The 10,369-nt window shown below is 36.4% G+C and overlaps 1 protein-coding gene across 1 annotated transcript; it reads left to right on the forward strand.

Annotated features, from left to right (window-relative positions):
• The first annotated feature begins 157 nt into the window (after positions 1 to 157).
• On the forward strand, positions 158 to 6,918 carry LOC6554310 (CD81 antigen). Its single transcript, XM_001981705.3, has 5 exons — positions 158 to 567; positions 4,967 to 5,161; positions 5,567 to 5,746; positions 5,817 to 6,032; positions 6,541 to 6,918. The coding sequence occupies exons 1-5, from the start codon at positions 502 to 504 to the stop codon at positions 6,688 to 6,690; spliced, it is 807 nt and encodes a 268-aa protein (XP_001981741.3). The 5' UTR covers positions 158 to 501; the 3' UTR covers positions 6,691 to 6,918.
• Positions 6,919 to 10,369: the final 3,451 nt, after the last annotated feature.

Raw genomic sequence — 10,369 nt, forward strand, 5'->3', positions numbered from 1 at the left:
GAAGCATTGGAGATAATAGTTATCGATAGGTATTTTTGGTTTGGGTATAGGCTTAAATTCCAAGCGGTTGCAAAAAATCTTATCAAAGTTATGCACCTAATTCTCAGGATACTTTAGAGGTCACCAGTTTTTGGTATTTAGCCTTTCTATACCCGATGGTATATTTGAACGGCGCAGCTAACGGTCGCACTGAATAAAGTATTTTACGTTGGACGGACGCCCGATGCACAAATAAAATTTTTAAAACAAATCGGGTGCAACGGCCAATCGCGCAAACAGTGGTTCAAATCTGTGCATTTTAGCACGGGAAAATTGAAAAAAAAAAACTGAAAAATAAAGTGCGACCGACCGGGTGTTTTGAAAAAGTGTTAAAGGTCGAAAAGTGCAGGCGACACTGCAGTTCGGGGTTCCTTTGAAAAAGAGCATCTCCAAGTGGTTGACAAACCAGTTAAATCACAGCCACTTTTTAAGGAGTTACCCATTTGAGAATATTAATCCGCCATGGGTCTCAACGGCTGCTGTTCGTGCGTCAAATATCTGATGGTCCTTATAAACATTTTATTCTGGGTATGTAGATTCCAGCAGCAGCAACAACAATGCGAGATTCGATTCTTTCCCATCACAACAACAACTGGAACACACGGACCTCCTTTCGCGCGCGTGTATGTGTGTGTATGTGGGTGTTGCGTGAGCGAATGTGTGTGTGTGTTGTGTATTCCCTACGCCCCTCTTTCTCACGCTGGGCAAGGGGCTGGAGGGCGAGGGGAGGAGCCGTGCGCACGCTCTTTCGAGTCCTACCGCTCTTATAGTCCCTCTCTCCACTCTCCCGATCCGAACGGTGCCCAAAAAATGTTAAACCTTATTTAAAAATGGGTATGCCAAAATAGTAAGAAACGAATTGCAGTATTTAAACAAAAAAGAAAGTAAAAAAATAATACTTAAGCTGGTTTTAAAAGATTTATAAAATATTAACTTAATTCATATTTATTTTATTTAAAATCGAGGAGCCTACATTATATATTTGAAAGTCAACTAATATATTCAATTAACTATATTAGATAAAATGTTTTTTATAAATTATTAAAAATTCGGTTTTAAAACCATTTATTATGAACTATTTAACTTTTAGTTATTTAATACCATTTATAACTTCAACTGGCTTTTTAAAGCGACATCACTGTAAGTCTCCCCTTCCCCCTCGCACTCCCAGCCGCTCCGCTCGTACTCCCGCATAAAAACAATAGAAGTTCCGCTGTGGGAGGAGAGTGAATGACACACACACACACCTCAGCACACAGACAGATAAACATTTATGCATCTCCATTCCCACCTCCCACTGTTTTCTTTTTCCTCCACATGTTTGTTCAGTTGTTTTTCTTTTGCTTCTGTCTTTTCCTGCCTCTCTCTTTTTTTGTTTTATTATTTTTATAACGCATACGTGCCTTTGATATTTTTACAAACTTCGGCTGGCTTAATTCGGTAAAAAAAAGGACCTCCTCCCCCGCCGAAAAAAGGGTTTTATTTCTTTGCACAACTTATCTGCTTGTTGTTTTACGCAATTTTTGACTTTCAACATTGCCTCGTTCGGCTTTCAATTGTTTCCATTCAATTATTATCTGCCACTGCGATTGTTTGTGTTTGTTTTCCTTGAGTTTTTCTTGGGGCTTCCTCTTGTCTTCCGCGGCTTGCGAAATCAGTTTCGCTTTTCCTTTGGGCAACAAATTTGAAATTTTGATTCTTATGCGGGCTGTTTTCATTTTTTTTTTGTTGGTCGGCTTGTTGATTGTTGCTGCCTTTTTTCGATTTCTGTCTATAGTATTTATTAGTCAAAAGCTATTTTCGAATACGGGCGAGGAACAACACAAACTTACGCGTCCGTTTAGTTTTTCGCTGTTGTGCACAGAAAGAAAATGCTGATGCTTTCCCGGGTTTCCTGATTAAAAATTTCGAAAACCTTTTGCTTGGGTTTTTCTTCAGGAACGTGTCCTTGGTCACTAAGGGATTACAGATTAATAATACATCTATCCCATTAAGATTTAATAAATTATTTGGCGTTTTTGTAATGTTCCTTGATCTGTGATGTTTTAGTATTCATGTTTGGTGTTGCTGGATGCACAGTGGTATGGGTTTGAATTCAGTAAAGGAATTCAGTGAGTGATTTTGATGTGTTTGTGATGCAGTTCGTTTCAGTAATCGTTTGAACTATTTTTAGAGCGATCTATGGATGGAAGTGCGTCAAATATTTATTTATATAGAGCTTTGAAGACTTTTTATACATTGTTTTGCTGGTATTTTTAGCCAGGGCATGTTATCAATTATTCCACAAACCCACAATCTTGAATACATTAGAATATTTATTCAACTTCTTAAAATATGACCACAGTTTGAATAGTTTTGAATCTTTCCGCACTGTGCATCGGTTTCCAAACATTTCCATTTTCATCGTCGCCGTGGGGCATCGTGATCAAACGCCACGATCTCTGAGGACGCTGACGTTCCAATGAGGCCGATACGATATCCCAGCTCCAAGACGCCGGGGGAGGCCTATGCCAAAAGCGTCTAAAATGCTAAACGGCCGGCGCTGTCGTCATTGAAGTTGACAGTGACCAATACTGAAAGATTTTCATATATTCCGTCGACTATCTGACAGTCCTATCCTGTCCACCCACTAAAAAAACCCATTTACTCATTCCCAGTCGGACATCCGTAGTGCTGAATTTTTAAATTTTTAAAAAAATGTAATGATTTGCTTTGAGTCAAGTAATATTTTAATATATATAAATATAAAGTAACGAAGCTGGCCTGTATCTATTTTCAATTCGCTCTGACATGTCACATTTACATAGTAAATTCGCTGTGCTATTTTTCACTCAATTATTCATGAGTGGCGCTTCATTCATTTTTCAATTTGTGTATTCAGTTTATGAGTTGCATGATGGCTGTTGGCTGCGATTTGCCATCGATGCGGTTAATTGTGGGACAAAACTGTGACTGTGGCTGTGACTGGACATGCAATACAAGCCCAGCTGCCTTTTGCCCCATTTTTAAAAATTTTTTGTATTGCAGTCTATCAGCAGTAAAATGCTCTCTCGTTTTCCGCTTTCGACGCCTCGGCTCTGAAAACTGGGTCAACGAAGGACTCTACACATTTATTGGCCCGTTCGGCGGGCTTTTTGCTTGTTTGTCCTGGACACGCGACATGGTGTCAGATGTGTAAAAATATATATGTGAAAACGTTCGGGGAATCGTAAAATTCCAACAAATATAGCTACAAACAAGGCGTGGATTCAGTTCGTTCAGGGAAAATGGTTCTGATTCCAAACGGGGTCAACTTGTTTGCTCTAAAAGGTTGGGGAATTGAGTTTTATCCAAAGTAGTAAGAAGAATATTACCCTCTCCTTTAAATACAATTTTAAAGAAATTCAACTCAATGACTTACATTGTGTATAATATACAATGTTATACTGCCATACCCACAGATCTTTTTTCTTAAACCTTCCCTAGAAAAATAAATAAAAGTTATGCAAACAAGGTCTTCTGAATACAATGTACTTATGTCGTCTATGCATCAGTTGTTACTCAATAAACTGCCCTCGAATGGGGCAACATTGTATTACGTTTCCATGAGTAGTTTTTCCGTTAGCTGCACACACATTCACATTCATGAACTTTTGGGCCAGCAGCATATCGTGCACTTTGTGGCACATTTTTTGTCTCTCTCACTTTATTGCAGCTCTCTCTTTCGTGGACCACCCACATAAAGCCGGTCTCCGCTTCTCTTATATTCCATAAGATTTTCATGTATTCTACTACACTTCCTCTTGCTTATTTACTCATGTTTCTTGGGCGCCAAAAGCTGTTACTAAGACCTCTCATTTTCGTGTATCTTTAAGTTAAATAGATATTTGGGTATTGCGAGATCCGCTGCGTAATCTTATCAGGAAGCACTGATGCCCGAAACGCTCCAATTTTCTTTGCAGTTGCAAAAGCATTCGAGCTGAGAATAAACACGAGATAAGAAGTGTTTTGCAATACGAAATGCTTCCCAGTCAACCTTCGTTTCTTAGGAGGTTATAAATTTACATATTTTGCATTGTAATATGTGCACTTGTTTACATCTCTTGATTAGCTCTCATCGCACACTCAATTTCCCTGCGATGAATAATTTTTCTGAATAATTAATGAACTTGCATAGACACCTTGATGCTTGGCAGCCCAACCTATTAAGTCATTAGCTCTTTATTAGATTTTCTCACTCATTGCACGAGCGGAAATTTAAGCACATTTTTCTGGATGGTTGCGTTGGCAGCAGCGAGTTATGTGTTTCATTTCTGGGCAGAAAACCCAAGGGGAATTAAGTAACCAGAATTCCTTAAACGGAAATTCAAAGAAAAGTTCATATTCCGTTTGCTGATAACCCGAGATCTCATATAATAAGAGCTCGCAATTCTCATATTCTCGCTGGGGACAATGTCTTGCCACTGTATATAAATACAGTATGTCTTGGCGATGAAGTCCAAATATTTAACTCGAAACCAAATTTTATCTGTCGCATTTTTGTTTAACGCATCATTGATTTACTTAATGGGCCTTTTTTATGGGTTTTGGATCTGTCTACTGTATTGAATAACTAATAGATTATTTGAACAAATAAAATGGATTGTAGACATTTGTAATTTTTACTCAGTGTCATTTTACTGCTTTTAATTAAATTAAAAGTAGCCCAACAGCAGTTGCTATATAGTCTGCGTCCAACCTAGCTGACATCATATGTATGAAGCTATAGAAGTTTAAGGGACGGGAAAACTGGGCGGGTCAGACTCCCACTTTAATTGCCGCCTTGCCAGATGGCGTCATTGACGCGTGTGCCCCAGCGTGATGGATGCAACAATTTGAGAATTACATAGAAAATGTGTAAAAATAGGTAATGCTCTACTATATTTTGCGGTACTCTTTTCGCTTACAGCTCATCGGACTGACCATCGTGGTGACCTCCGTTTGGATGCTGACCGATCCCACGTTTATGCTGTCGATGACACAAAACTACAATCATTATCACATAGCCCTGTATGTTTTCCTGGCCATCGGCATCCTGATCACATTGGGCGCATTCTTTGGCTGTTGCGGAGTTTGTCGGGAGTCGCAATGTCTGCTGGTTTCGGTAAGTGAAAAGTGCATTAAAGTACTATCATAACCAGTGTCTGGGAATTCCAATTAAAATGAATGCAAATGTGTGGCCCACACTTTTCTGCTCATAAGATTGCAACGGACGTTCGCCCACAATGTCTTGGCAGCTTGGCAAAACGATGCACTTGCCGAAATAATTCAAAAACTAACGAAACTGGATTGTAATTACAAAAAATTGATCTAAGAGTGTTGCAATTTTCTTAAAAAAAAGTATATAAAGAAGACAATATACACTTCCTAAATGATGTGAAGTTGCACTCTTATGGAGTTCCTTATTGCGAGTGCAAGCATTTCTTTCTTAAATCGCAACCAGTTTATTTACTCAACGCCCACGGTTCCGACGCACTCCGTCATTCATAAATGTGAAATTCTTTTGCAGTTCTTCTGTGTCATACTCATCGTGATGGTGGCACAAATCGCAGCCGGGGCATGGGCCTTCCACAACAAAGACAAGCTGGATGACATCGTGCGGGCGGCAGTCAAGTCGTCAGTCCAGGAGGAGTACGGCCAGTCCACCATGAGTTCGCGCACCGTCACCTTTGATACGCTGCAGAAGAATGTAAGTGCTTGGACATACCCACCAGCTCGCAGGAAAAACGATTTATGCGAACTTCTTTATTTGGTTTCAGTTGAAGTGTTGCGGTGCCGATGGACCTGGAGATTGGGCCACGAGTCGGTTTAATAATGTGGATCGCACAAATATTGTGGAGATCGCCGTGTCTTCCATGAATGTCTTCTATAACATACCCGAGTCCTGCTGCAAGGATAATTTAAAGGATAACGAGTGTGAGCTGTCGCGACGCCTCAAATTTGGTGGGCCCTTGAACAACGCCATTTATCAGCAGGTAATGCCAATGACCAGCTGAAGATTTTCGGAACGCTGCGTCATGCGAAATGAATCAAAAAAGATATAGTGAAATTGCAAGGAATGAAATGAAACGAATTTGTTTACTGACTCATTTATGTAGTTTCTATCTGCGACAGTTTCATTTAATTGACCATTCCTTCAACGATCGCTTTTCGATTCAGTGAATTACCAAAAAACCATTAAAACTCAATTGATAGGTGTGTCCGAATCATAATTTCATGGCCTGCCGATCGCTATCGCCGCCTGCTCATAAAAACTAATAATCCTTTTTCTTGCGGTTCGAAAGCACTGGGGAAATAAAATTTGACGCCCGACAATGTCGAGACGATAAAAACGTATTAATTGATATTGATATTCAGCACGCATCTCAAACTTCTGTCTGCCAGTCTGGTTGGCGTTTGAATGCGAGCTGTAAACAAACTGAATGGAAACCGAACTGACTTTCATACAAACCGATTAATGAGTTTCATATTTGTGTCTTGCAGGGCTGTGTGGACAAGCTGATTGAGATCATCTACGAGAACTGGGTCACCATTTTCGCCATCACCGCCGCTGTCATTCTGCTGGAGCTGCTGTCCCTGACATTCGCCCTGAGCCTCTGCTGCGCGGTCAGGAATCAGCACTACAAGGCCTGAGAATTACAGAACTCCCATAGGGAAATCACGGACGATGAGAAGTACTAACAAACCAAATCGAAACGGATGCATAGCGAGCGTTATTACTGAAGACGCGCGAATGGGGATAAAGCATTTAGCAGCGAAGGCTAGCGAGATAATGTACGGTGTTCCCTGGTCAATACTTTAACAACACAACTGACGACAGAAACAACACACTTTTGTAGTACTTTTAACAACATGACAAGCGAAAACAACACGAGACAGCTGAGCAATTGTATAAGAGATGGACGAGGCAAACTTTTGGAATTTGTGAAAAGTTTTTAAAGCACAATCTCAGAAGCGACTTTATATGAACTTGATACGCCAGCAGAGCAAAAACATACAACTCTTTTTTAACAGAATATTTCTACCACAAAAAACACAGACAGTAAACTTCATATATGTACGAACAACATAAGCAGCTCCATAATACTTAGCCTAGCGAAAAAATTTTGAATTCATAGATACATACTATATATTAAATATATAGATCAAAGCATAAGCACAAAAGTATAATGTTAAATGCCAAAACAAATGGAAAATTGTAAAGAAGAAATCAAGCAAATTTCTTTTAAAATTTGTTTCCTCCCATAAGACTTTTGAATCAACTACTAATTTGTTTTTTTTTCTTATGTGGCCATTTTTGTATGCTAACACCATGCCAAAAGATATATTAAATCATATATACGTATGTAACATATGATAATAGCATTCCACAAGAATGAGAATGATTGACAGATTTTTGTTCTGGTAAAAACGCATTGCCATCCAAAGACCCAGCCGAAAATATAGTTTCAAATCACTTCTGAACCTTGTGCAAAATGTTGTGCTAAAATCGAATACCATTCAATTCGTAGAGCTTCGCGAAATTAAATGCCAAATATTTTATGTATTTACAAAATTGTAATTTAATTTATTTATCACCTATTTATTTGAGCATAAGCAAGGAGCAAAAGCAAAACGTTAGAAAATTATATGTAAGTGTTGGCCATTCTGTTGACAAACAGCATTCTGTATATTTACTCCTCAAACGATCCCCAAACAGTATGATGGTCTATATGATACGTTTGTATAACCTTGCAGATACTATTACCAATTAAGCCTGATGGCTGTACTGCGATTGAAGAAACATTTTGATCTGGTTAATTATTGTAATAACTGCAAGGAGATACAGAGCTATCCGAGCTATCATTGACCATGCTGTGCACACCTTTGAAATCACACACTTTAAACGAATTTTGTCGAATCCAACATACCTGCATCGAAATATATTTGATTTTTCCCTCCTCGTGCAAGGGGAACTATTTATATGGGAAACCGTTGAAGCAGCACAAAATGTTAAATGAATAGTACACACGAACGAAACAAAAAGTCTCTATATTTACATTGTATTTTTACCATACACCATAAATTAATTGAAGGATATATATTTTTTGTAACATTTTCATTTTATTGTTGTTATATGTGAATTTTGTTGTTAGTTAAGCGTAGCCAGAACGTCACACTTTGTACCCCTTCACAACGTTTAAATAAATTAAATCTACAAAAATCAATATAAGGACAAAATTATAATAAATTTACAAAACAAATCGCAATAAATATATATTGTATTTAAATTTACACATTAAAGTAAATTATTTATTTTAAGATTTCTTAGTAAGTAAAACACATCAGTTAAAACACATAAAAATAATAAAGTTTTAGGCTAAGAATTAAACCTCATAAAATCAACGTTCATCTGTTGGAATTGTAGCGAATATTGGAATATTTAGGAAATAAAATCTTCAAAATTAAATGTTCTCTAAAAATTAAGCAGAATTGAACGTAGCTAAATATATATAGCATAAAACTCCATCAGCATCTAAAATCAAAACCAAAATAAGTAAAAGCATCTACTCTCCAAACAAAGATACAATCAACTCAGCATCTACATAACGTACGGAAAATACACAGTTTGTATGAAATAGAAGTGCACATTTAGCAAGGCATCTACATAAAATCGAAAAAATTAAGCAATATGAACGATGCTCAAGATCTGTATTTAACAACATAATACCTACAGCAAAGGTACAGATAAACTCAATCATGGATAATTGAGATAAATTATAGAAAACCGCGGCATACAAACTGATATTTCAAATAAATAAACATACAGTAAATACAAAATATGAGTTATAATTCATTTGTGGTTGGATTTTGTGTAAGAACAAGATTAGTACCTCTACCCATTACTCGTAGGTTAAAGGGGTATACTAGGTTCGTTGAAAAGTTCCGTTTCCTAATCAGGATCACTATCTGTCAATACTGTGGAGGATATATTTTGTTTTTATTTAGTATATATTTACTCCGCCTAATAAAAAGACAGAGTACATAATTAAAGTGGTATTTTTATTAAAATGGTTTATCTCTTTTACTCATTACCCAATTTGTTGTTGGGCTTGTTTTTACATTTATGTTCTTAATTGTTGGTTGGTTTTCATTTCAAGTGGCATAAAAACTTGTTTGTTGTGTTATTTAATGGTATGTCTTATTATCAGAAAATAACTTAAGTAAAACCGAATTTTAAACCAAATGTTCGAGAACTTAAGTAATAATGTGATTTACTGAAATTAAATTCCATTATGTATTTTCTAAGTAGACAATACTTAACTATAGGTACATTTTAGTGGATTTAGGTATAAACACATTTTTAGGTTCTTTTAATAAATGTTATTCATTAAAGTTAATTTGAAAAGTTTACAACAAATAGCTTCATTTTAAGAATAATGAATGTTTAAGGTTAATATCAGCATCTTTAGTCAAATAAAATAATGAATTTTACGAATGGTTTTGTAGTCGCTTTATAGGTTAATTATTGAAGGTGTATTATATAAGTAATCGCTTAGAGAGCTTACTTTAATTTACTTATAAACAATCCAAATCACTAACCACGTTTTCTTTGTTAATTTGTTGTATTTATTATTATTATTGGGATAGCGCAAACCATTTATTTAGTTAACAAAAGGTTTTAGATTGATGGTATCTTGGCTGAAAAATTATTATCATAATTTACATTTACTATAGGTACATTTGGATTAAATTTAATTTTAACGAAATACGAATTAAACGTTCTTTTAAAAATAAGTTACACCACTTTAGTTACACCTATTATGTTCTAGTATCGGAAACTGATTCCAGCTAGCTAGTACAAATTAAACATCGACTTCGACATAGCGTAAGGGATAATCTAGATAGTAATCTTTCCGGACATTTAGCAGCTAAAACCGATTTCTAAACATTATCTGCCGATTCGACTGGTTAAATAAATAATCTTTAGTTTAATATTTAAGTTTTTAACATTAGTATAAGCGTTTCAATTTCATTATTTATTATGTTGACTAGTTAGACACATAGCTTTCCTCAATTCGAATGATAGATTAATATCAATTAGTTGCCATTTTGTTTTTTTTGTTTTTTTTTTTTTGGACAGTGTACGTTCATATTGCATAGATCGTTTCTTAAGAGTTAGAAATTGTGGGTGGTTTAACGAGTAGGTCGCATAGGTATTTGTTTAGACAAGAATACATTAATATTCAACAAAATGTCCTTGTTTAACACATTTACTAATGCTAAGATTATTTGATGATGGAATCGCTTTAAATGGCTTTGCCTTTCTGAT

The sequence above is a fragment of the Drosophila erecta genome, unplaced genomic scaffold (assembly GCF_003286155.1).
Source record: "Drosophila erecta strain 14021-0224.00,06,07 unplaced genomic scaffold, DereRS2 tig00000000-arrow-pilon, whole genome shotgun sequence".
NCBI lineage: Eukaryota > Metazoa > Arthropoda > Insecta > Diptera > Drosophilidae > Drosophila > Drosophila erecta.